Below are 27,582 nucleotides of genomic sequence, written 5' to 3' on the forward strand. Positions count from 1 at the left end.
TGTACAATTCAAAATAATATCCATACAAAACATGCCACATACAATAAAAATGATCATTATATTTATTCATATTCCCTAAAAGTATCTCTGCTGTACAGATGCAACATCTTTTTAAAAAGTAGGTGAGGTTAAAAAAAACCTTCAATTTGAGCAAACTTTATTAAATTATAAGATATGCAGAGAACTTAAATTAAGATTCAGAGAAGTTAAAAATTATTCAGGCTAAAATCCAGTGAGCGTCATAATGTCTCGTCATGGTCTTCCCTTGAAATAGAAACATACCAAAAAATATATATATATCACTGCTTCGGATACTTGATCAATATCTACCACTTTAGAGAAGTTCTCCATTATACTATGAGAGTGCAATTCATTACCAGGTTAAGTATGGGATTAACTTTGAGTATTACATCATAACATACATTAGGCCAAGTAACCATTTCACAAGGTTTACCAACACATTCACTTCTATAGGGAAGATATAAAAAAGCAAAACACTAACAATATTCTAGAGAATTCAAGATTTTCCATTCAAGAGTATATTAATCCAATTGTAACCGATTAAGGGACAGGTTTTGGTAATCAACAAGCAGTAGCATAAATAAAAAGAAAAATAAACACGAACAATATTACATAAATACAAATGCTATGCACCATTGTACTGCTTTATGCAAGAAGTGATTTTCATGTCTTAATGACTCTCCACATGAACCCCAAACAGTTTAGTTAATCACTTCGGCTTCTCGTTGCAACTTGATTGGAGAAGACCAGACATTTTCTCATACCTATTTTAACAAACTTGTCTCTGAGAGCTTATAGCAAAAAACACTAATAGAAAAACAGGTAAATGCAAAACACTCTGGTTCATATACATAAAGATATTAGTTTGCCATTTTACATATATTTATATTTATATACAGCTTTATCTTTGTTAAAATGATATCCAGTGGTTGATTTTTTTTCTTTTTCAATTTTATTTCTCTACACTTTTGACTTTATTGATTACAAAGGGGCTGGATAAAGAGTTGCTGTCCCCTAATGCATATACTATATATACAGTTTGTACAACTTTGCATTTTTAAATCATGTGAGGTCTTAGGTTAGGGGGAGGAGGAAACAAAGTAGTATGGGAAGGTGGAGTTTCAGTAAAGCTCCCTTTAAAGACTTTTTTCATTCATCTTACATAGAAATGAAAACAAATGCCCTTTTTTCCAATAAGTCTTTCCCTGCCATCAGTCCAGCCTCGAGAGGACAGTACCAGCACTAGAAAAGCACACTACAGGGGAAGTAGAAACACTGCAGGCTGTACTCAGGCAGAGGAAGACTTACTACAGTAAAGTTTTAAACAACAGTCCACTAAATAATACAGAGAGGAAGAGGCATGATACAAAGTTTAAGGTTGAGTTGTGAAGAGATTTGTGTTGCTGGGGAGAAAAACAAAACAAAACAAACAAAAAAAAGCATAAAATGGGACAGTAGTCATGCATCCACCAGCTGTTTCTCAACAAGTGGAGCTTCAATGTATGAAGTGACAAGCAAATGTGTACTTGGTTAATTTCGGACTCCGTAGTCTTCTTCAAAGACCGAGTGTCCCATGATCCTAAAGCCATTCATTCACTCACACCATTACTTTCTTGAAGCAACTTAAAAAGGTGGATGTTATTGTGCTTTCACACAGCTAATAGCATGATTTTGAGATGCATAAATAATTAAGTACAAAAAAAGAAAGAAAGAAAGAAAAAAGCTACATCAATATCCAGGATGATTTGGTGGCATACAGGACACCCGCTAAGCTTCTGATTGTGATTTTAATGCAATATCTTATCAAAACTGTCATATATTTCCTCTGTATAAATAATTCATGAATAATAATTATGTTGGCTCATTTTTGTAAATCATCATCAGCATAGAGTAGATAGAGCAAACCTGCTGCTTAAGATTCCCTGCTTGTCCGAGAAGGCTAAGCCCATAAAAACATTCCCCCCTTTCCCCCCGGTTCCACAGTAGCAGTTAACAGTTTTCATACAAAGCAGTCACTTCCCGCTAAATCAATGAGGTAGACTGAGTCCAAACTAACCCACCTTGGGACTCCACACAGTCAGAACATCTGGTGCCTCTGGGGACACAGATCAATAGCATCTCAAATTTTATATTAACTTACATCTTCTTCTTTTTTTTTTTTTCTTCTCTCCATCGATCATATGTAGTTCTTACACAGAGCCACATCGAGATTGTCTAGCTAGCCAATATCCGTGTTGTCTTCATTGATGACTTGATGGGAAAGTGCCTTTTCTGGGAGGTAAGGGGGAGGTGTGGTTAGGTGGGACAGGAAATAGGTCCGACTTAAAACATAGAAATGCATCATTAGTTCATTCTTAGTATTTTAAAATGGCTTTTTGTTGAAGCTCCAGGTGAGCTCTGCACTACGAGTATTGATATCAGAGGGTCAGAATCATTTGGTAGATGTTGAGGATTGTTTTCCAGCCACTGTAAGCTTATTGAGAACAGTCGAAGGGGGGGAAAAGGGTTTTGGCTGAGGAAAGGGTGATTCACTTGTCCAAACATGAAAGTCAGTCCCAACCATCGAGCTGCTGCTGACGGAGGTGCTCGGTTGCTTTTATTGATTAATGCTTTTCAAACCTTTGGCTACAGGTGTCACCGCTTTAGTCTTTCAATGGCGGAGGCCAGCCTTCCTCCATCCACGTCTTTCAGAACAGCTTATGCACTGGCTATGTAGGATTCAAAGGCTTTGGCGCAGGAGTGTTCTGGCACCAGTGAGAGGGAAGTTCGTCCGTTTTTCTTTCTTTGTCCTAGTTCATCCACTTGCGGCAATTCCAGGCTCCACAATGGCAAGGGATCTTGTGCTGATCGTCCTCGAAATCAAACTGGTAGTCGTAAGTCAGCTGCAATTTAGAAACAGATACAGTTAAAAAACTAAACAAACTAAACTCCCAACCAGATTTTTCACTAACCAACTTTCGCAGTTGGTAACTCCATCACATTTTCTATCACTGCCTATTTCTTCATGAAGGAGGCTCTAAGCCTCTTGTTTAATTATGTTAAACAAAAATGTACAATTGTAGAAAAAACACCCACTAGATTTCAGTCATGATTTCTGTTAAGGCAAACAACCTTAATACTTGGTACTGAATCTCTGGGATTGTTTTTCACTTTGACCCAATGGCTGCTCTGTCTCGTCTGTCTGTGCCCTGACTGTGTCTCATCACACAGCGACCTAAAACTCACTGCAGAGAATTATTTTACCAAGTGTGAAATTGTACTATTTGTGCTGTTGAAGACAGTATTTTCCTCATATACCATTAGGTTTACTGGGAAAACAGAGTAAGGTGATTGGCCAATAAGATGTTTTTCTGTTCATAGGCACAGTCATGTGACCATTTTGTTCTCCCCCTGGAAATAAGAGAGGGCTCAGTCTTTTGGGTGGTTTAATTGCAGGTATGTTTAAGTCATGCTCACTTGGTAACAACTGTTAAGTTGTCTGCAGTAAATTGCCCTCATACTGCAACCACAGGTACTAAAAGCCCAGTGTGTCTGCACCTGCTTCCTAATGGAAGTGTATGTAGTCAGACTGATGGAGCCAGTCAAGTAAAATACACTAAAATTGAACCACAAGACGCTACATGTACATGTGAGGCAGCAAAACAGTCTAATGAATACAGATCATACACTCACATATAACAATGTGTAATTTTACAAAAAGAAACATGACAAATGTTGTAGTGACAGTAACAAGTGTGAACAGTGGAAGGTTTTCTAATGCACTGCACCTCTTCTCCCTTGGGGATCCTGCGGCTGGAAATGATGATGATCTTGTCTTCCTTGTCAAACGTTACAACCTCTGCAACACAGTTGGGGGCACAGGAATGGTTGACGTAGCTGGGAAGAAGAAAAGGAGACCAGTTAAAAAAAAAAAAAACACCTTGGATTTAAAGGTTTAAACTGATTTGACAATGAGACAAAATGTAACAAATCATCACTTACCGAGCCGGGCCACCTGTCAGAGTGGCATCAATCACCTGCTCGTTGTTGATGCGGAACATGTAGATACCACGGTTCTAAGTTAGATAAAGGACACAAAAAGATTAATGCATACATAAATCAAATGTTTATCAAGTTTTTGTTTTTTTTTTCAGTTTAAAAGTGTGGTGTCAAGTTTTAGAATAAATCTGGGCTAACCCTACCCCACCAAAATAAATGTTTGGCCAATTTAAAAAGTGCCACTGATTTATCGATGTACCTGTTCCTCGTAGATCTTCTCGCGGCGATTGGCGACCTCGTTGCGAATGACAGTGCCAATGTACTCAATGACCATGGTGTGCTTCTCCAGATCCTTGGCAGCGTACAGACCCAGGCCCTGAATGCGGGATCGTGCCAGATACACGTTGTTCTTCCACTCCGTCTTCAGGCGCCGATACTGCGAGGACTTGGAGTGGACAAACTGCTTGCTGTATGGTGTGTTGAGCTCTCCAGTAAAGGTGCTCTGGTAGGCTTTTGACATGCTGGTGCTATTTAGAGTGTGAGGCCTTGAGACAAAACGAAAACAAAGTGTGAGCGGGTACCTCAAGGTTTTGCGAGGAACATTTAGAAGTGCAAAAGTCTTCGGCAAGATCGTCAATAGTTTTGCATCAAATAACAAGTTAGTTCTTTAGTCCCCAACATGGTGCTGCATATCGGCTCGGTTTCATATTGATGACCTAACTTTTTCCATACGGTAAAATAATGAAATGCATTTATAATGACATAATCAATTTGATTCTGCACAAAAGCATTAACAACAACAACAATCACATTGTATCCAACAAGACGCCATGTTTAAAATGTTACAGGTTGTGACCTTGATAATGTTTCCATCGGAATATGTTGGACGTTACTGTGAAGTGGCTCCTGGCTTAAGCACTGCTGTCTGTACCTCTTGCAGTGTGTGGGAACCTTGGGCTCAGAGCGAGCGCAGCCAGTGGGATTGATCATGAGAGGGAGCTCCATCAGAGGGTGACGACCATAGCGGAACTGATAGTTCTGGCAGTTCTCCACTCCAGGCAACTGTAACATGACGAAGTGACGAGTATTAAAACATGCACTTTCATGTAGAGTAGACTTAGTATAGTGGCTAAAAGGCTCTTTTCACAGGGTTAAGCATTTCATATAACATGCTTGCAATGTTTAGTTTAATCTACTATAATTGTATTGTATTTTCACAGACAAAATCAAATGTTGTTTAGTAAAGGGCTTTGATTACACCTGGGAGATTGACACAAAACAAATGGGACACAAAGTAATGTTCCTTTCTGTGGCAAACTCTTACCGACTCAGTGATTCGCATGACAGCATGAACTGTGAGGCCGTACATTTCCTCTCCTTTGACATGTTCAGTAAACAGCTTTAACAAGGACGATTCATCTCGGAGTTTAGCCACCTGCTGAACTATCCGTTCCCAGATTCCTAAAGACAAAAATGTCGAATTCAATTCAGTGTGATTAATGTAGGTTATTAATCATTTTAATTGCACAAGTACAACACTCAGGGATACAATGTAATGAAGTGGGTGCAGTGTGTGTGCTCTTACCCTCTGGAGTTGTGTCGCGGTACTGCAAATCCTCCATGCCATGCTCCAGAACACGCACCTCAAACAGGGGAAGACCCTCATCCTCGCTGATGCGGCAGCGGTAGCGACAGCGCTTGTTGGGCACGCGTGTGCTCCAGTAGATGCGCGTGGCTTCGTAGCCGACTGGGAAGATGGCAGTGGGCGAGTGGAAGTTGGTCATTTGGGAGGGAAGCAACTGTCCGACAGCGTGGAAGATGAGACCGCCGACGCGGAACAGGTGGATGCGGTCCCCTCGCTGTAAGATGCTGGCGATCTGTTTCACCTCGTCGCGCTCGATGTAGACGCGCCGTAAGACGGCAAACGCGCTTAGTTCGTCTTCGCTGGGGCCCTTCAGTTTATGCTGTGTGCACAACATGGTCTTGTCCTTGAAGAACATGCAGCGTGCCCGGATGGCACAGGCAAAGTGGTAGACATTCGGGCATCGCAGTCTGTTGCAGCTGTTGGTGGCGCCCGTTTTCTGGCAGTATGCGCAAAGAGTCCGCAATCCGCGACGCAGGGCTACCTCCACGTTGATGAGGGCACCCCCCTGCGTCTCGTACACTTCGGTGGACCACAGGGCACAGTTGAGGTGAACCCACAGGTCCACGTCAATGTTGAGCAAGCGGCCGGGGCCGTCTGTAGCTCCGTCACCTTCCTCGTGGCAGAAACAGCATTTGCGTTTATCCCGAGGCAGCTTGTCTGGCCTGAGTGTAATGCGCAAGCGTTCCATCAGCTCAGACACTTCCCGGCTGTTCTCTTTCTTAGACCCGCCCTTACGTATCGAGATGACAATCTGAAGACGCTTCCAACGAATCCCCTTCCATTTTTTCACTTTGGGGTGTACCACCTCCTCATCTGGGGAGAGGGGCCGGCGCTGTTTGATAGCCTTCGGGGAGGACTCCATATTGCTGGGAGAATCTTTAGGAGGTTGTTCTGGATCAGGAGCTGAGTCCTCCTCCTTGATAGTAGGACTCAGATCCTGCTGGTCTTCAGCAGGAGCAGCAGGATCAGAAACTGCAGAGACAGGCGGTGCATCAGTGACTGGTGGTTCTGGAGCAGCAACTTCAGGCTCTGTGACATCAGGTGGTTGAGCAGCATCGGTGGGAGGACCAGGATCCGTCTCAGGTTCAATCTTGATCTGGACACTGGCCGGGCTGGAGGGGGAGGGCGATGGAGAAGCTGATTTTTTGGTAGGCTCAGCCTCACTCGCTGGAGCTGGGACAGATGGGGAAGGTTGTGGAGGAGACGGTGATGGAGGTGGCGATTCCTCCACTGGTATGACAGGAAGGTGGCGCACATCCAAGTCACTTACATTGGTTGTATAACAGTGCTGGACTGGTTTGTCCTCTTTTTCTGGGAATTCCTGGGAAAGAAATGCACATGTGAGGTCTACAACTTTCAAGATATATACAGTACAAGGAATTTGTTTTGTTTTTTTAAAAAGTCATCATTTTGTACACTTCTCAAGAGCTAACTGACCTGTTTAATAAGTGCCAGGATGTCCACTTGTTTCTTCAATGTGCAGCCGGGCAGAGACACGTCAAACTGTCGCAGCCACTCATCCTGACTGGGTGAAGCACCGTCCTTTGTGCACAGAGTGCCTGCAAAACATCACCAACTTAATATTAAACATCTCAACTCACGTGCTCGAGCTACAGAGATGGGAATCGCAAGAGGCCAAAGGGATTAAAAGCTAAAACACTGTGTTAGCTTCAGCAGATAATTTAATTTGGAAGCAAAAGACTAAGAAGATCTACTGCACAACTCGCTGTAGGCTGACATGAGAAATGTCTTGACATAGATGTACACCCAGATGTTGTGGCCTGTATGATTAAACTACCGAAACCCAGACAATCCAAATGAGCTAAAAAAAAATTAAAAAAAATAAAAAAATCTAGAGGCATACCTGACTGGCTGGGTCCTTTCCCAGGCCCATCCACTGCAGGCATGTCAGGGTTTTGAGAAGGGAAAGTGACCTCATAAGAACCTGGCATTCTGATGTTAAGCAACTGGGCCATAGCCATCATCACGTGATTCAGTTTCTGGGGGGGGGGGGGAAGCCAGTTCAAGTTTTTGTTAACAATACATGGAGATAAGGAAAGGTTAAACAGGGTGCAATGATATCAGGGCTTAGTACCTTGGCTGCAGCAGAGGACAATGTGAAGGTAACAGACACCTCGTTGTTTTTGGCCTTGTCCCAGTGGTTGGATGTGGAAACTACCTTGTTATCAGCCGCTTCAAATGGTTTGTTTTCTGGGAATGCTACAAGAAAAGCAAATGGGATTTTTATGTAAAAGTCTCAACCATTAAAATGTAATGCAAAACTCTTAGAATGAATTTCTTCCTGTTGTTGTTAAGGGGAGTTACATTTAGCATTTAGGATGTTGTGTAATACCTGGTATGGCAGTGCGAGGTATGAGGGGAATGATGGGGGATATTGCCCTTTCTGTCTCCTCCTCTTTAGGCTCCCGTAGGTGAGGGAAACGTGGTGTCTCATCTCCTACATTACTCTCAGGGGACGATGCTGGGACGATGCTTTCAGGGGCATCCTCGTCGTCGCTCTCCATTCTGTTGAATACAAGGACATTTCCTACATTTATAGCCTCGGCAACAACAAATCAATGTATTCTGGTAGACAGAGAAAAACAAATCGCCCTATTGTACCTGATGTCCTCATTCTGGTTATGTGGTGGGGTGGGGAGAGCTGCCAGAATGTCTACACTCTTTACCTCCTCTGTAACAGATTCTTCAGGGAAAATGAGAGAGGAAAACCCAATTACTGGAAAAACTGCAGATTAAATATTTATGTAACACAATAATTTCATGCCAAATCTCTCATTGTTTACCCATAGGCTCTTCTGCTGGCTCTGTGTCTTTCTGACCCTCAGATAGCTCCTCCCCAGGAGTCACTCCATTCAGCAGCTTGTGTTGGACTGAGGGTGGAGGAGTAGGCGGCAGGGAGGATGGGGGAGTTGGTGGGTTACTGAGGTTACTCTGTAAAGGCACAAAACAAAAAATACATGATTGTAAAACAAGAGTTTGTTCTTGAAGACGCATTTATCAACAACCAAATGTTGTCACAAACGGCCACAGCTAACCACTGGTACATATTACAGCTTGGTTATACCTTAGTGAGCAACTGAGAATAGTAGTCTGGGATGTTGTCCAGCACTGCGTTTCCAAAGGATCCTTTGAGCTGGGCTTTGCCGTTGGCCGGGCTGCTTCCAAAAGGCGCAAACAGATCCAGACTGGCAGTAATGGAAGGCTCCATCAGGGGCAGCAGAGAGAGACCCTGAAAGGTACACATCCATTAGTCCATATGATGAAGAACAACTCAATACAATAATGGCGAATATTGCCAAAATCAATATTTTTCATCTTATTACCTGTTTGAGTTGCTTTATCAAGGCCTCAGCACTTTTTCCAACTTCGTCTTTCTTATTTTTCTTGCGTGCGTTAGGGCCTCGGTCTCCAGTTGCCTTATTGGTGCGCTTTGGTTTTTGTACAGGAGCCCTTTTTGTTATAGACTGTAAATCCTGTAAAAGATTGAGGAAATGAAAACGTGTTTTTTTTTCTCCCCCCCCAACAAAAAACAGTATAATTAGGACAAAAACAATGAATGTACTTAAACAAAAACACACAAACCTCCATATTTCGTGGAGTCCCTTGAAGTTTTTGCTCCAGCATTGCCAATTTACTGTTGATGTGGCCATTGATCTCATTATGGATGCCTTCAGAAGGTCTCTGTGCACCAAGCTGAAGGTTCTTAGTTCGCAGGAGTTTCTGTAGTAGTTGCTGTCCAGTCTCAGATCTGGGGCCTTGAGTTCCAGGGTCTCCAGCCATGTTCCCGGCATTAAAGCTGGTGTTGTTCACAGGTGTAACCATCTCACCTGTCGCCTCTCGCTTTATAGCCCCAGGATGAGCCTCTGCTGCACCGTCACACTGAACCTCCCTCGGCTCCTGTTTGATGTTCTGTAGAGTCATCTTGCACACCTCCCCTTCTCTAGAGCCGTGCTGTGCGTGGGGAACATTGCTTTCTGTAACCTGCTGCGGCTGTTGCTGAACATTCATGCCCTTCTGTGGCCCGTTGGGGATGACTGACATCATCTGAGATGTTTCACTACCTGACGTTTGACTCTCCACTTTCAGTCCAGGACAATTGAGTGGACTCTTGGCTCCAGGCGACCTGAGTGGGGATGCTCTGACTTGGTTGTATGGACTTCCCCTTCCAGCCCTGTTGTCAGCTACAGAAGGCGATGACACATGGGACGAATGGGGTGAGGCTGGGTGGGCTGGGCTCATTCCGAAGGGGCCTCGAGGAGAATAGGCGTGAGACGGAGAGCCCTGCATGCGACCTGCTGCAGCTGCCATTAGTGCTTGCTGTTGGTTCTGGTTAGGGGTGGGGGGACGCATACCCATAACTTGATTAAATGCATGCCGTTGTGGGTCCCCAGGAGAGTTAGGTAATGGCTGACGTGGAGATGTTGGTCTTATCATACGGGCTTGGTCCATCGGGGATCGCGGCACTGGTATCTGGCCTCTCATGACATGTTGCTGCATCATTTCCCCGACTTGTGGCTGCTGCTGCCCAGGGACCATCATGCCGTGCTGTATCTGAGGAGCAACACCGGGTTGTTGGCCCAACTGTTGTTGAGGACCCACTGCTCCTGGCTTCCCCATGGCTCCATATGGTATCTGTTGGCCTTCCATCCCTTGCATCTGCTGCCCAATCTGACCTGGCGGCATGTGAGGCCTCAACTGGCCTTGCTGTCCCTGACCCATGGACATACGCAGCATCTGTCCCTGTTGGAGCTGCCTTTGGGCAATCATGGCCTGTATATGCTGTATCTGCTGGTTTGGGGGGAGGTTGCGGAGCTGAGGATTCTGGGCAATAGCAGCTGAGATGTTGATAGGGGTGCGGATTTGTCCAGGTGGAACTCCTGGCCTTTGTGCCATCATTCCTTGTTGCTGGACTCTCATCATGCCCATTATAGCCTGTTGTTTTTGCTGCTGGGCTATTAGCGCTTGCTGCTGTGGATTATGGCCCATCACAACAGGCTGTGGCTGGCCGGGATGGTTCTGGCCAATGATCTGCTGATGGATGCTGGGGTCTTGTGGCTGCTGCATGGCATTTTGAGCCGTTTGCTGTTGTTGCTGAGATAGAAATTCGACTGGTTTGCCTTCTTCTTTAACAGTCATCAAAACAGGCTTGTCAGCACTGTGGGGGCCTTGCCGCTGGATGGTCAGTGGAAGCTGCTGTTGAAGCACACCAGTTTGTTGGTTTACAACTAAACCTGGTTGTTGCTCAGGTACAGACTGAGGATTGGATTGTTGCTGCTGGGCCATATACACCTGGTTTTGCTGTTGCTGCTGTTGTAACTGCTGTCGTGCAAAATCCGTTTGATTATCATTCCCGGGGCCAAGCTGAGTCATCTGATTGGGAGTGGATGGTCCACTCTGCTGTGGTGGTGTTCTTGGATCAGGGCTCAGAATCCCACCCTCTTTTGGGCCTGAGTTTTGGCTGTCTGTAGCTCCATGTGGCTGCGGTGTGATACTTCCTGCTGAAGGCGAGGAACCCATCTGTGGGGTAGAGGGTTGGGAGAGCACTCCTTGTTCGTGGCTAGACTGATTGATCAGTTGGGTTGGTTGTCTTTGCTGTGCCATCTGCTGCTGCTGCTGGAGGTGGGCCAGATTTTTTGCAAGGTTCTGCTGCTGCTGTTGTTGTTGCTGAGATGCAAGCATCCGTTGTGCTAGAAGGTTCTGTTGTTGTGGAGTCAACTGGGTTTGGGGACCCCTGAGGCCCACGTGACCTGGAGGTCCAACCATTCCTTGCTGACCCATCATCAGCTGAGGCCTCTGTTGCTGTGGTGGTGCAATTGCCTGGTTTCCCACAATTCCTGGTTGAGCTGCCATCATGGCTTGAGCGTGGTTAATGGGCTGGCCTCCTACAAGGTTCTGTGGCGGTGGAGCTACAGACTGGCCTCCAACCATTCCTTGTGGAACCTGCACCATGTTCTGCTGACCGGCCTGGTTGGCGAGCATCCCCTGAGTGCCTGCTTGTTGTTGTGCCATAAGTGGGTTCCCCATCATAGCAGACTGTGGGTGAGCTACCAAGCCAGGCTGCTGATTTGGGTGTGGCATGGATTGCTGGCCCATCGTCACCTGCTGCTGTTGCTGGAGTTTTGCCATTTGCATCCTATGTTGAAGCTGTCTCTCTTGGAGAAGCCTGGGGTCTGCACCTTGCATCCCAGGCCCCTGTGGAAAGAATCCTGTTGGAGCCCCTGGGGGGCCTGGGGCCCTGACACCACTGGCTCCCAGAGCTGCAGGCAGCTGAGGTTGGGCTCCTCCAATAAAGGGTTGCCTGTCAGGATGTCCCTGGGGCATTCTGACGGGCATCCCCCCTTGCTGCATCATGCCAGGGTGCTGAGCCATTACTGGCGCTCCCTGTTGGCCCATCATCATCTGGGCAGGCATCTTGTTGAACATGTGAGGAGGGGGGCCCTGAGCAGAATGACCTGGGGTAAGAAGACCTGAGCCTTGCTGATGCTGCTGTTGTTTGCTCCTGTACTCTGCAATAAGATTGGTGTGCTCCTTCTGCTGCTTGCGTACCTAGAACAGAATAATTATGAAGAGATCAGAAATTGCAAATCAAGATGCCCACTGTCTTTGGTGCAGACAAGTTTGATTTTTGATTTTTAGATTTTTACGGAATCTTTAAAATCTACATACCTGATCAAGTTGTTTTTGAATTTTGCTCTGCTCTTCTGTGACTAACTTGAGCTTCTCTGCATCCGCCTCAGCAAACTCCCTGCCAGCTTTCTTAGCAGTGCGTTGCTTAGCACACAGTGCCTTGCGTGATTTGCGATGAACTCCAATTTGTTCCTCCAGAAATTTCAACTGCATTTGAAGTAGCTGCTGGGTGTGAAGAAGCCATTCTTCATATTGGTGCTGTTCTGCATCATCTATAATAGAAGAAAATTACTTTTACATCCATAAATTATTTTGAGGACGATATAGCACTTCCATTTAACTAAACACATGACTAACAAGAGCGAATATTCAAATAACATACTGATGATTCCTTGCACAAACTGTGGCGGGTTAGGTCTTGACTGGGTGGGATCACTTGTTTCTCCCTCCTGAACACAAACAGAAATCATACAAATAAGTCAGTCATCTACATAGGGCCTCCAGTCACATCCAATACAAATCACTTCTGAAAGGCAGGACAGCGTACCTTTGGTGGCCCAGGTGCAAGTTGGCCTGGATCTGTGCCCTGTGCCCCTTCTGAGGCAAGCCTCTGAGCAAGCAGAGACACTTGTTGCCTGATGAGAAAAGCAAAACAGGAGATGTTTGACTATATCTGCAGTATAATAAACAATGGTTTGTAGGGGTGTACTTTTTCTACATGCTTCACCTGCTGAATTTGATAATTACTGTAAATGCTCTGATAATGAAATGTAAATAATAAATGCTTTATTTGTGATGAAGGTTTTGTTTAATGGTCCTACAAAATGTTTTTTATTTTACTGTCATCACTCAGGGTATCAAAGAAATAAAGACAAGCATTTTTGAAAATAATAATCACTGTCTAAAACAGTGCAAGTTAAGGCTTACTTGACTTTGCATAATTTGATACAGTTTTAGATACTCTGTATCTCACAGACCTGTATGATTGTGTGATCCTTGGTAGAGCTATGTGCTGGTCATATAAACCATTGTCTGTAACCCAGCACGAACTTGGATTGATTGCTTTGTTAAATTTACAACTGACTGTGATGTATTAGGTTTTATTTTGTTTCCAGCATGTTCAATTGTTGGTAAAGAATCTGTGATACCAGAGCAAAGCACATGCTTTCAAATCTAGAAAAGCTAACTTTGTTTGCCCACTTGGGGGCAGCAGATGCATGTAGCAAATACAACACTGACACTGCTTGGTGATAGCAGTATGATGATGTATGTCTACAGATGAAGATGCCAAATACAAAATTACTGTCATTCTCATCTAAGTTTTTTAGTAAAATTAAAACAACAACAAACTTATGTTTAAAAAGTACCTGTTAATACCAGGGGGACCACCCATTGGATCTTGTGCCAACACTCTCTTGATACCCTTAAGTGCCACCATCTTTGCCTTGGCAATCGGGTCCATGATGTCATCAGTAGCAAATTTCTCTAAATCTGCAATCAAAGAACACAATATTTGTTTCTGTTATAATATGAAAAGAATCATAGCACAGAGTAAAACCATAAACTACTCAAGATTTCTTACCTTTATCTGGGAAGAAATTGTTGGCCAGAGGTGACTGTTTAACCACTGGCTGCGGCTGTGGTTGATGACTAAGACCTGTATGGATCCCTGGCTGGATTCCCGGCTGCACCATCCTCATCATGGCCTGCTGCTGGGCCATGGGCAGGTGAGGTGGCGGTGCCATTCCAGGTCCCATGAGCCTTTGCTGCTGCTGCATCATGTGTGGAGGACGGGGTACCATCCCTGGCTGACCCATGATTCCTTGGGGAGGTGGACGATGATGGTGCTGCAGCATTATCTGCCCAGGTGCTTGTGGATTTGGCTGTTGATTTGGGAGACCGGGAAAATGAGGTGCCATGCCTCCCTGGTGGAGGGAACTCAGCTGCTGCTGCTTCTGTTGCTCCTTCTTCTCGTGCTCCAGTAGATCCTGTATTAGAAGAGGCAGTTCACCATCTAAAGAGCTCTCTACCTTTGCCAAATCTACAGCAGGAGAGTGGTGTCCTACATCAGGGAGCCCCAATGGATCATCACCAATATCTGTATGTGGAGCGGCGGGAGGAAAAGTCAATGGGTCAGCTTGACCTGGCAGGGGGTAGGAAAGACCCCCCAATCGAACAGAGCTGAGTGAAGCTGACGGGTTTTCTGTTTGTGCAGGCTTGGTCGATTGTGTGGTCCCACCAAGGAGCATTGATACTGCCTCACCCATTTCATCTTTCACCACTACCTGCCCAGGCTGAAGCTGAGGGGTCAGACCTCTGTCTTCTATTTTTACTTTGGAGATATCAGCAGTTTCTGTTGAGCGTGGCAGTTGCGTAGCAGAACCACCTGCACTGGCAGCGGCAGGGGCGGTTGGGAGAGACTTTTGCCCTGGCTCCACTTTGGCTTTTTCTTCCACTTTGACATGTGCAGCTCCAGAGGAAGATGAAGGTGCTTCACTTTCTGCTTCCACCAACCGCAGCTGGTCTGAGAAGACATCCTTCGGGTCTCCTTGGTCCAGTTCAGGGTCAGTGTAAGCCAGAAGATCAAACTCATCACTGTTTAGCAAGTCGTCTAGATGTGGATCATTGGTTTCAAGGTTATCCAGGTTGCCCAAGTCATCATCTCCTTTGTCAGGGTCCAAGTCTAGAGCCAAATCATCCTCGTCCTCCACACCTCCATCCCCTGGAGCATCCCCAAGCCCCTCAAGATCAGGCTCTGGCAGCTCCTCGCTGCTTGCTACCGTGGCAGTCTGGGGCTCTGTGACGAGGCTCGACTGTGGAAGCTGATGCTGGTCAGTGCTAGGAGTGTTGGGATTGGGAGTCGCCTGAGACTGCAGGTGGGTCTGTTGTGTTACCGGGCCTGCAGACTGCTGAGGCAGTAAAACTGACAGTCCACCCTGCTGTAAGCCCAGCTGTGACTCCCCAACCCCTCCTGCTTGAATGCCACCAGCTCGAGCAATGGGATGTTGCTGAACATAAGCGGCCGCCATCTCTTGCTGTGGAAAGAGACGTGGTCTGGGCTGGGGTCCACGGGGCATGAACTGGGGCCGCAGGGCCAGCCTCTGTGAGTTGTGTCTCAGTTCAATGAACTGCGGTGGGGGGCCTTGACCCATCGGCTGCATCGTCTCTCCTCCATGTCCTGTTATCATGGTGTGAGGGTTGCCCATGTTCTCCATACCCTGGATGTTGACAGCAGGGTTAAGATTTTGCCTTATGCCCATAGCCTCCATGCCAGGCTGGGGGAACCTTCTCGGAGCTGCTGCTTGGCCCTGCCACTGTGGAGGGAATGGTGGACGGGCAAACATGCCCTGAGGTCTGATGGGCCCTGGTGGCCTGGAAGACAGAAATGCACAAAAATAAATATATTTTAATTTAAACACCGCTTGTTGCATTACAGAATTTTGAAGATGCGAGGGCTGGGACTATTTGGGTGTTAAAAGTATTTCTTTGAGTCCAAGTAATTATTTCAGTGACCATTTTGCACTACTGGCGCCAATTCATTCACAAATCAGTACAATTTACATATACGTATATTTTTTAATATTGTTAAGTTTATGGCTACTTGCATGCTAGAATTGTAACCAACTCAGATAAAAAGACAGTAAAATATATTGGATCCATATATAAAAATTCCCTTGCTGCTGGCTTAATATTAACCCATTTCAATTAAGTGATTACCTTAGTGCACTAGGATCCATAATAGCAGTGGTTCCTGTAGGTGGTGGGCAAATGAGCTTGTCCTCCATGCCTCCAACGGGCATAGGCATCTTCCCCGCCACAGAAGCCTGAGCTCCAGCAGTAGCAGCAGTAGCAGAACGATCCTAGAGTGAGTAAGAAATAACAGCATGAATAAGTAAATGTATCATTATTGTTATATTCATTTCATTCGGTCAGTCATATTGCTTCAGGTGTGTACCTGTGGATAAGGTGGTGGTGCTCTATGGACCTTATTGTCTTGTTGAAAGGCCCCAATCTCTCCTCCAGACCAGCCAGGGGATACACTACCAGCCGCAGCAGCCTCTTTCTCTTGTCTCATAGAATTTCTTTGCATTTGTTGTCTGATCAAAAATTCCCTCAGTCTCTGGCGCTAAAAAAACACACACACACACAGAGTAGATTAGCAAAACATTCAAGAAGAACTTAGAATAATCATTCATGGGCTAATATTATGATACCTGTCTGTGCTTCTCCAGCTCAGATGGGCTAAGGCCTACTAATGCAGGGTCCTGCACAGTTGACATGTCAGGCATTTCTTGACTGCCTGGCATTGGTGGCTGATGAGGTGTGTCTGGAGGGCGGACAGCGGGTAGTTCTTGAGATCCAGAAGGAGGTGGGACTCTGGAGTTGAAGCCGTCTGCCCCCATGGTCTGTTGACTTTGTGTCTGCGGTTGCTGTAGCTGCCCCTGTACCATCTGACTCTGCTGTTGGGGCATTTGGAGGCCTCCTGTGCTGGGGCTACGGCTGAAGTTAGGTGCTGCTGATGGTTTGCCAGATAGAGGGTCCCCCATGGAACTGTTGGTGGGATGGGGTGGAGGTGCCTGGTTGGGATGAGGTGAGCTTTTGTAACATGTGCTTCCCTCTGGGGCAACAGAGGGCGGACGAGGTGGTTTGTGGATAGTAGCAAAATGGTCTCTAGATTGGGGCCTTGAAGGTGGCTGAGAACAAGGGTCTGGGGACTGGAAACGTTGGGCAGCAGGAGACTGGACACTGTAACCATCGTTGGACAGGCCACCAGGAGTGTGGGGAGACTGAGCGCTGCCCTGGGACTGTGGGCTTGAGGGCACTCTAGGGCATAGTTCCTGTTGGGAAACAGGATGTCTCTGGGGTCCGAGAGCACAGCCGTCACCTGACTGTGGCCTGGGAGTTGGTGGTGGCTGAGTGTGGGAATCAGAGAACGAATGGGAGGGAGACTGCCTGTAGCCCTCAGAGGGATGGCCGGGGGAAGCTCCAGGGTGAAGTGCGCCACCTTCCCCTTGGTGCATCCTTGGCGTCATAGGTGCCTTGAATAAACCGTCCCCAGACTCTAGCATCCCAGCAGGGGAGCCAGAGGATAGGTCGGGTCTTCCAACCGCAGAGGACCGTGGAGAAGGTGCGCTCATGTCAGCCCTGTACTGCCCTGTGCTTGCAGGTGAGGAAGCCACCGCAGAGGGTGACGGGGAAGAGCCATATTCTGGCCGTCCCATTCCTTGCTGGGTTCTAAAAGGATCACCGTAGTGAGTGTTGTGGGGTGGCGAGAAGATGGGTGAATCCCCAAGCCCAGCACCTCTTGAATGAGGACTTTCTGGAGGTCCTAGGGATTCCTGAGAGCCTTGCTGTGATTGTGGTAGATGACCTTGCTGCTGCTGCAGCTGTGATCTGAAGTAGGGGTCAACCTGCTGAGCCCGTCTGGGGGTTCCAGGAGTTCCTGGTTGCATGTCGAATGGGCCAAGACTGGCTGGCCGTCCCTGAGGAGGACCCTGTGGGCCGGAAGTAGAATAACCTGAGGAAGAGGCCTGTAAAGGGCTGGCCCCAGCGTGGGAGAAAGGTGTGGTTGGGTGAGAATGAGAATGGGGCGACTGAGAAGGAAGCTTAGCCAAGGGATCTGTCCGGATTTCAGCTGACCCTGGGGTCTTAACAGGTCCATCTGAGAAAAATACAGAGGATGATCCTGAATCTGGAGGGAAGGGAAATGGGCTTTCTGCAGAGCTGGGCTGGGAAGAGACAGATGCAGAGCCTGAGGGTGGAGGGATCTGGAGGTGTAAACTGGGCCTTTCGGACTTCACGCGCCCTGGCTCTTGCTTGACTGGCCGGCACACCTGGCTCTCTGCCTGCTAACCAAAGAGAAAACAGAGAAAAACATAAATTAGCTCTACAATTCTGAAGTAAGATACCAAACATTTCTTTCATCCTGACACTAAAATAGGATAATAAAAAAAGGATGCAGACACTGAACTTACCTTCTGTGCCTTGTTGATCCTCTGAGCTGCTCGGTTATCTTTGGCCTTTTGCTAGAGAAAATAACAAGATGTTAAGATACGCACCACTCAAAATAATGGTGAAAGACATTTTACATTAGAGTAGCAGTTTCCTGAATTTCTGTGTTGGGTGAATCTTCCCTGAAGACTTCCTGCATAGGAGTAAGAGGTGCACGAGCCAATAGATGAAATATGACTTACAGAGTAACAAGAATCTGATACCATTTATTACATTTTAGAAGGTAGGTACAATGGTTAAGTGTAAATGTAAATCATTTTTTAAACAAAACCATAAGAAACAAAAATGTAGAATCTACCAGATATGGAGCCTTGTCAGCAGCTGACACCTTCCTCCAGATCTTCATGATTTGTTTACAGCGACTAGCCCAGTCTGTGACAGGAGAAATATAGCAGTTGCTCGTAATCCAACAGTGATATATGTATACCTTACTTTTAAAAAAGCTTGACAGTTAGTTCAAATAATTGGTTGGTCATAGCCGTGTAGTATTTCTTCCACACCCACCTGGGTAGTCCTGTTTGAGCGTGGGAAAGTTGGTGTTGGCATAAAGCACAGGTGAAATGGTTGAGAGTTCTCCTAGCTCCTCGTCCTTCTCCCAGCGCTGAAGACTGCGCTGGTTGTAAGACAGCCCATCACCCTCTGCCTCAGTGGGGGTTGGTGGGGAGGAGGGGGTTGCTGGGGTAGAGGGAGTGGCCCAGGGACTCTCCTCACCCCCATCTGGACTGAACAGCCCTCCTCGGTCCCTGTACACCATGCAGGAGCGTAATGTTTAATTAGAAGGGCTTGAATGTGTCAACAAAAGAACAGAATTTCTATTCCAAAATGGAAAGAAATAGAAATATGCATCTTTCACACATTCATCTACTGCACTAGTCATTGCTAAATTAAAAACCAACTGCTGTAAAATAACATGGACTAGGCGATTCAGTCAAGTCCTACCGCATGTCAAAGAACGGCGACTGAGAGAGGCCAGGAAAGGCATCCATCATTCCAGCTGAGGGCAGGGACCCTGCAAGAGATCTGCAATGAATCTCAAGCCAAGCCTCACTTAAACCTTATTTGTGTCATTAGTTCTAAATTGTACAAAATATATGGTTTTGAACTTCAAAAAGGTTTGAGTGACATGATCATCTACAGCTACCCTTTGTACACACCTGAGAGGAGAGCTCTCTGTGGCAGAGCGCTACGATTGAGTTCTCCCTTATTGCCCTCTAAGATGGGCTTCATGCCTCCTAAAGAGGAGCCATCTGACACTCCCAGAACCTTTCTGAAGAACTGCTCAGAGTCCTGACTTTCCACCCCTTGAGGAAGACCTGTCACACAAGCACAGGAACATGTAGGACAGGATGTCACATTAGGTATTGAATATTTCCCAAAGTTATTTTTTTTTTATTGTGTCTATACCATAATATCTTCTCAGGGGATTACCTTCACTTTTTTCTGCATCCGAGTCATGAGGATCAGTTGATGTCTGGTCCTTTAGCGACGACGATGGTGCAGAAACTCCTACAAGTGTGCATTTTTAGAACCAAGTTGGAATTGCCTCATGACCTTAACAAATAAACCAGTAGCCTCAGAGTCCAAAGAGACACTTACCTGCACCTTCTCCCTGAGCTTGGGGGGCCTCACTCCCCTCTTGCTTGACAGGAAAATTATCTTCCACCGCACGATCCTTGGCCTCAGCTATGGAGAGAAGCACAAAGGTCTCATACTCTGTGCTGACCTTTGCCACACCCACCATTACAAATAATTTGCAGAGTTTCTTGTGTCACGGGTCAAGTTAGCATTCTTACTTTCTGGGGCAGTAGTTCTGACCCCTGATGGTGCTGGTAATGAAGGTCGGACAGGACATGCACCTGGCCTCTGCCCTGGGGGTATCATTACAGCTTTCTTACCCAAGTCTATTAGTGTCTTCCCAAAGAAAGCCTCCTGCAGTGAAACAAACATTTAAAATGTGAATATTACATAACTGAGTACACAAAGCTTCAAATTTGTTTAAAGTATAGGGCACAGAGAGATTGTAAACCTGGAGATAAGCTGGAAACATGTCCTCAAGTTTACTCTTTTTTCGGCCTCGACGTTTCTTGGCCTGTTCTTCACCCTCCACTGGTTTAGGATCCATTATGTTATCCGTGTCAGGATGGGGTCCTATGCATACATAATCAAGAAACTCATGTCACACCATTCACAAAATGTAAGAATTACTTTCACATCTTGGCAGAACATACAGCATTGCTTTGAAGCAAAAGTTAAGCCAGGAGCAACCCTTTTTTGGTGCATGACCCATGCATTATTGACCAATAAAAAACAAGTTTAAGTAGTTGGTTGAAATGAAATTCAACAGTCTGTTGTTGTTACTAACCGTCCTCAATGGTTCTTTCTATTGGCTGTCCATCCAACATAGTCTCTCCAGCCAGCTGGGCGAAAAATTCTTTCTTCATCCGCGTGTGACACTTCCTTTGTCGCACCATGAAGCCTCCAATTCCTGGTAGAATTTATAATTTAAATATTTAGAAATGTTTTGTGTATGATCAGGCATCCCCATGGAAGTTACAATTTATTTTGACCTATTAAGTCGACGTTGCTCACCAGGCCTATAAGGTTTCCGCTTTCTTTTTTTGCTGTCTTCTGTCTCGTCCGCGCCCCCTTTGAGACCGTCGCAGTCAGCCATGCCATCAGTGCCTCCCTCAGCACCTGCTTCCCTCTCAGCACCACCATCTCTGTCGGGGCTCCCAGGGTTATCCATCTTGGAATCACATTCCATGGGCTCCCCACAGCCTTGGTGTACAAGATAAAATAGCATCCCATTAAAAAAGGAACAAAACAAAAACATCAAAATTGTTCATACACCAACAGATAAGCTGACAGCGTGCCAACCTTTTCCATCTTCCCCCTCTCCTTCAACCTCTCCAGATCCGTCGGGGCCTCCATCACAACACAGCGTGCCAAGACGGGAGCGACGTTGCCTTCTCTTGTGCAGGGGAGACATGGAGATGGTGCGAAGCAGAGACATACCCGATTCCGTCAGCCACACACCCTCCAACCAGTAGAACTGGGGTTCTGTAAAAGGAAAATTGCTTATCTGAATGACTCACAATAAAACACACAAAAGTCAACTGTGCAGAATGTGCTTGTGATAATAATTAACATGAATAAGCAGCATTCACTGACCTGGCTCTTTGATCTTTATTGAAGCCATGATGGCTGACTCTACTACTGTGACCAAAGGCAAAAGGCAGATGGAAAACACACAAAAAAACCATGTCATCAGTAAAGACAGGAATATGCTGCAAATATTTTTGAAACCACAATTTTAATTTCTTCACTTTCAACATGGTGTCATTTTCGAAACTCACCCACGGGTTTCGGAACATATGGGGTGCAGGATGTGCAGGCAAAGCCCTCATCAGAAGCTTGTTCCACCTCATCCTCTGTGTACAGACTCTCACAGACAGCATGGACCCATCTGCACAGGCACACAGAAATACATTGATACGCATACTTTTCATCACCAATCACACCGCAAATCAAAGATGTTATGGAATAATTCATGATATGAAAAGTACATGAATAATCCATTCCCCGCTTGTCTTCATTAGCTGTGGTCTCATGAATACCTCAGTTTCGGTGTCTGTGTGTGTGCGTGTGTAGTTCTAATGAGCAGTACCCACCGGTCACAGTACTGACACTGCAGCAACAGCTCCTCCTCCATGAAGTTCTCTCTGCATACCGGACATGAGACGAGGCTGGCACATGGGCCACAGTGGGTGTAGTTGTTCTGCCACTCACAGTGGAAGCCTGGTGAGTTGGAACCACACTGCACACAGCATACACACCTGCAAAGCAGTAGAGGAGCACTCAATTATATAACCAATAGGTAAGCTTTAAATACAAATAAAGATGCCAGTGTGAGTGGCGAAACAAAAAAGGCAAAGGGATGGGCCTCTGAGTTGCTATTGGAAGGCCAAAGCTTGAGTGTTTTACATAATATGCAAATGTACATGTACTAATTTCCATTTGACCCCATTCAAAGCTACAAGGCTGAACGAGACATTGTGGTCCAGGAGTTTGAGTTTTTGTCTTTACCATTTGCACTTCCAACCACCCTTGGGTACAGTGTGCAAGGGTGGGTCCAAGCAATAGGTGTGATAGCTGACATCACAGTCATCACACAGCAGCAGGCGGGAAGGGTCCGAAGCTTTTCCACAAATCTCACATACAATACATTCCAAGCAGCGCCAGCCCTTGCGCAGCATCGTCTTGGTGATCTAGAGAAGACACAAGGTTCACCTTGGGTTAACCTATCTGTATTTAACAAAGGTTGTTGAAACAAACAAAAACAGGTTTAAATTGTACTTACTTTGCTGTTCACACAGTAAGGATGGTAACATTGGGCGCACTGGGCACAAGCCAACAACTGCCCCTCCATACCTTTTCCAAAACTGCCACACACAACACACATATCCTAAAGCAGGAGAGAAAGTAAGAAGAGTAAGTACAACTATTATCACTTTTGATTCTTGGCAGAAAAATTCCAATGAAACCATCAAACTACAGGGAAGTCTGTACCTGGAGCAGGACAAATTTATCAGTGTTTGAGAAAAGAACCACTGTGTTCTGCATGGTGTCATCTTCCTCGTCATCTTCATCCTTATTTGGTCCAGTGTCTGCGGTCATGCTTAACTGAGGGCAAAGAGATAAAAAAAATGTGTGTGATGACTAAGTTATAAAAGTGTGAGGATGTGAAAGAACATTTGAATGGTGTGTAAAGCACAACTCACCAAGAAAGCATCGATACAGGAGGCCATGGCTTTAAGGCGTGACCTCCCGCCACGCCCTCTCCCACCACCAGCACTACCACCACCACGAGGTCTGCGCTTGCCAGGGAAACTATTGCTTCGCCCCTAAAAAAAAAAGAAGTAAATATCAAGTTATATTGTGACATTGTGAAAACAGAAACATAAGGTTAAATGTTAGCTGTTAAAGTGAACTCAATAAAATGGACCTTGTACTTGATGACCTCACCTGTTTGACCCTTGAGCGGCCTGGGGACCCTCTGCGTTTTGCTTTCTCCCTGTCGGTTCTGAGAGGCTCAAAAGGAAGCGAATCATCAGTCTCAGTGAGCAGGTTATCTGCATGCGAGCGGCCAAGCTCCATGGAGAGCTGAGCATCGGGTTCTCCTGGAGACCCCAGAAACCCACTGCTGCTCTCGTCTCCATGGCTCATATTAGACGTCTCATCTAGCAGCAAGTCTGGCTTAACCTCCCTCTCATGCATTTCCTGTTTTATGTCGTCATCGTGTCCTTCTTTCATTTGCTCATCATATTCCTCTTCCTCCTCCTCCTCCTCAGAGTGAGGTAGTAACCTCCCGTCCATGTCCACAGCAGAGAGGGCCTCTTGTCTTTCCACTGATAAAGAAAGGAGAGAAGGAAACTCGGAGTCTGGGCGTGGACTCCTTTTTTGCTGATCAACCACCGGTGAATGCTCCATTTTGTCCCCAGGAGAAGCAGGTAACTTCAGCGGATCCTTACTCGATGGTTCTGCGAGAGAAATATCAGAGCCACGCTTTGATTCTGATGATAGTTCTTGTTCCACTGACGCTGGGGCCTCCTGCCCCTCCACCTCCATATTTTCCGGGTCCTGCTGTGAACATGGTGTTAGCTCTTTCTTGGGGTCGTTGGACTGTGTCTCTGCTGTGGTATCCTGGGAGGGGGCGTCTTCGGTCACCTGGTTGACTGCATCATCTGCTCTCTCTTCTTCGGCAGAAAGACAAGAGGACTCCTGTTCTGTTGTTGTACATTCTGCATTTGAGATTAAGGAATTGAAGTTTATAAGTGTTAATATTTATAAACCTATCATTAGTTACAGCACATCACCATACCAATGACAAAGCAAAGCTGTGTATTCATTTTCAAACACTATGCATTCTGAGTTTACCTGTAGACTCAAGTGGAGCTGCGGCTGTCTCAGATGTTAACCCTTTTGTTGCTTTCTCAGACTCTTCCTTGGTTCTCTCCTCAACAGCAACCTCCACTCCTGAAGCCACAAGTGGTAAACATAAATTGAAGACACATCATTTTACAAGTCCAATAAAAATCACTCCTTATAAGTCTCCAAGCATTGTTTTTAATTGTGCCTTACCCAGCTCCATGGGCGTCTCTTTGTTAGTCGAGGCTTCAGTCTGTCCTGGTGTCACCTCTGATACGCCTTTCTCCTGCTCCTCTGTCACCATGTCCGCATCCGTTTGGATTGTCATCTCCACCAAACCCACATGTCCTTCAGTCTCCTCAGACTGCTCTCTGGTTTCTACCTCTGTTGTCTGTGGTTGAGTGACAGGCTGGTGATCCCCCTCCTTGCAAAGCAGGCAAATGCACTTGGCTTCTGGAAGCTCCACCGGTGAAGCACACTCACTGTGCACCCACCTAAGACAAATAGTTCATCAAGATGAAATATTGTAAGTGAGTTAAAGCAAAATACACACATGACAGCTACTTCTAAAAAAAAAACACTATTATGCTTGTGCATCAAGCTAACCTGTGGCACATGCTGCAGCACTGCAGAGCAACAGGTGGGTTGGCAGCTTTGCTGCACACTCCACACACAGAGCTGCGTTGACGCTGGCAGCCCTCACACACGGCGTAATTGTCAAACCACTGGGCAGAACCTGGCAGCACCAGTCCACGGACACCACACTCGGTGCATACACGACACCTCTGACAAAATAAAGACAAAGGATTGTAAATGTTGACCAAATGATGAAAGATGCACGAGAAAGGTCTTAAGTATTTATTCTCAAAAGTGAGTAACTATTTTGTCACAGTAGGTTTCTATAATAAAAGATTCTGTTTGTGCAAAGGTGATGACAAAAGTAGCTTACTCTGCATTTCCATGGGTCAGAGGGAAGAGAATCCATGGCTGGCTGGAGACAAAAGGTGTGGTAGCCCTTATCACAGGCATCGCATACCAACATTTTGGAGTCTTCTCCTGGTTGTCTAATGAATTGAAGAATCAAGATATTGTCAAAACAATGTAAATAACATGCAAAATGATAAGCACAACAACTGCATCTCTTGTTCAGATTGCAGTCTGAATCACAAAAGGGGAACTCACCTGCAAGTCTGGCACACTTTACACTCGGGGCACTGCCATCCTGCTCGCTGGATTGGCGTGGCACCAATCTCAAGACAAGCTGCATGGTAATGTTGGCCACAACCCGTACAGAACAGCAAGTCCATTAGCTCACCAGCCGAGTCACACACTGCACACCAAGCCTCTTCACCCGCTGTAAAAAAGAAAAGAAAATATAAAAAATGTGTATTTAAAATTAGCAAGTTTTATGTTTCATTTTTTTCTTAGTTCAAGGTGTAACAAACTTATCAATCTTCACAGTTGATAAGCCAATACCAGTATGCAGCACACTCTGTCTTAATGAGAATTTTGAGAAGGCATTACTGCTTTGGATTTTAGTGCTGTGTATCCAAATATCTTCCTTGTGATATGTGCAAGCTTTCTATTGTGAGCATGCCCCAGTTAGAGATATCATATTTTGAAATTGGTGCGTGGCTCTATTACCCAATTCCTCAGCCTTGTCTATATGATCCGGACAGAGGAGAACCAGCTGCTTCATGGACTGGAAGGATCCACTGGCTGCTGAGCAGGGGAAGTGGTAGAACCGCGAGCAGCCCTCAGCATGGCATCGGATGGTTGCACCTAGCCTTTTGCAGTATTCGCAAAGCTGAAACAGACCAAGGGCAAAAAAAGTAAGACTTGGTGAAATCATTACATTCTAACCCGATACCATCTAACCCAGTCTATGAACAGCCACTTACCCGCTGTGTCCCTGAGATAACGGCCTTATCCACATTCTCAAGCTCCTCATTCTCCATCCGTTTCACTCCCTCTGACCACACGGCACACCAGTGATGGACCCAACAGCCCCCTGTTCAATATATAGCCCAAAATGTTAAATATCTGAATCAAACTTCAATTCCACATCAGTTGTCTACTGTTTGATTAATTAGTAAACGATAATATTTGTATTATACTACAATTGTACAATGCTTTGAATTCAACCTGAGTCATCAAAAAGTGCCGCCAAGCAGGGGGAGTCGGCAAATCCAATGGAAGACAGGTCATCGTTCCCGGGTTGTGGCAGTGGGGAAGCTGATGGCTTGAGGATCGGCCGCTCAGAAGATGGCCCGAAGTGTCTCAGTTCCCGCTGTCCGTGTAGGCTCCGCTCCACACAGTTACAAAGCACACAGGCTCGAGCGTTCTCTCTGCGCAGTAACATTTAGTTTTTGGTGTCACCAACAATGTGCTACCTTTGGATAAACACTGGACCCATATGATGTGAATGAGATACTTACACAGGTGTGCTGGAAGAGGCTGCAGTAGCAGCAGACACATCCTCAGCACCAGAGAGGGCTTTGGACTCCTCAGAGGAGACAGGCTCCTTTGAAGGGGCATTGTCATCAGCTAGAAAAGAAAAAAACACTTCATAGAAAGGGAAAGAAATTCTAACTTTAAAGCAAACAATGCTTGAAATAGTATGAGTAAACATATCTTGTGAAACCCACATTTACTATTATGCAATGGGGAAATAATCTATTCAAATTCATTGTGCTCCATAGTCATCTTTGCTTATTGTATACAAACCTCTATTGTGGAAAATGAAAAATGTATGTATGTATTTTTCTTTAGGAGCAACTGCAGTGATAGTTATCTTCACTGAGAGGAGTGTACACATTGGGACATGGGAAGAACACAGTACCTGTGGGTTCAGAGTCATTCTCTTCGCAGTTTGATTTCTGCTCGTCCATCCCCCGTATCGATATTGACCTCCTTGACAGAGATCTGAAATGTCCAAACATAAATGGCATCAATTTCTGACGATTAGCACAAAGAGGAATAGTTTTATAAAGTTTTACACTGCTGGCAAACAATCTGTAGGCATTTCATCTGGTAAATCAACATGAGGTCAGTAATTGAGAGAACAGATGTGATGATGGGTGAAAAACAATATATCAATGTGTATGTATGAAAAAGAAAAGGGATAACAGCTATGTTGCATGCAATTGCCCACCTACCAAAATAAGTTTACAATTGTATTCATTAGCCAACATGTGTTTACCATTATCAAACCGGATTCAATAAAATCAATCTTTCTATGCCAGGCTATGCTACACATGAGCCTTCCTCACCAACCAAAAAGAACTACCGATAATCAACAATTAAATATGGCTGTTGTAGCCTCACTTTTGACGATTTCCTCCTGTTAA

The 27,582-nt window shown here is 45.6% G+C and overlaps 1 protein-coding gene across 1 annotated transcript; it reads right to left on the reverse strand.

The window, feature by feature from the left end:
- Positions 1-44: 44 nt before the first annotated feature.
- kmt2d (lysine (K)-specific methyltransferase 2D) lies at positions 45-27,157 on the reverse strand. The gene is made up of 54 exons (XM_085782000.1): positions 27,075-27,157; positions 26,671-26,779; positions 26,378-26,580; positions 26,134-26,243; positions 25,877-26,039; positions 25,415-25,586; positions 25,182-25,296; positions 24,839-25,017; positions 24,446-24,726; positions 24,242-24,340; positions 23,330-24,105; positions 23,086-23,208; positions 22,874-22,987; positions 22,665-22,769; positions 22,391-22,572; positions 21,976-22,140; positions 21,661-21,770; positions 21,476-21,520; positions 21,182-21,364; positions 20,894-21,082; positions 20,667-20,789; positions 20,331-20,452; positions 20,098-20,233; positions 19,901-19,987; positions 19,733-19,810; positions 19,459-19,617; positions 19,244-19,313; positions 18,809-19,047; positions 18,603-18,676; positions 18,268-18,318; positions 16,507-18,141; positions 16,248-16,418; positions 16,010-16,152; positions 13,875-15,664; positions 13,660-13,783; positions 12,840-12,927; positions 12,675-12,741; positions 12,332-12,564; positions 9,248-12,211; positions 8,989-9,138; positions 8,730-8,894; positions 8,449-8,596; positions 8,267-8,348; positions 7,998-8,170; positions 7,740-7,864; positions 7,509-7,644; positions 7,082-7,203; positions 5,585-6,965; positions 5,324-5,460; positions 4,931-5,061; positions 4,259-4,544; positions 4,003-4,076; positions 3,789-3,897; positions 45-2,903 (listed from the first exon to the last, which is right to left on the reverse strand). The coding sequence occupies exons 1-54, from the start codon at positions 27,121-27,123 to the stop codon at positions 2,811-2,813; spliced, it is 15,138 nt and encodes a 5,045-aa protein (XP_085638126.1). The 5' UTR covers positions 27,124-27,157; the 3' UTR covers positions 45-2,810.
- Between the last annotated feature and the right edge of the window lie 425 nt (positions 27,158-27,582).

Source organism: Trachurus japonicus, chromosome 7 (assembly GCF_045865225.1).
Source record: "Trachurus japonicus isolate A0001 chromosome 7, Traja_1.0".
Lineage (NCBI taxonomy): Eukaryota > Metazoa > Chordata > Actinopteri > Carangiformes > Carangidae > Trachurus > Trachurus japonicus.

Coding starts and splice junctions, on each gene's coding strand:
- kmt2d (XM_085782000.1), bottom strand. CDS start 27,123: ATGGACGAGCAGAAATCAAACTGCGAAGAGAATGACTCTGAACCCACA. Junction 19,618..19,732: donor GGATGCAGAAAAAAGTGAAG/GTAATCCCCTGA, acceptor CTTGTGTGACAG/GTCTTCCTCAAGGGGTGGAA. Junction 8,349..8,448: donor GCCAGCAGAAGAGCCTATGG/GTAAACAATGAG, acceptor TTTTCCCTGAAG/AATCTGTTACAGAGGAGGTA.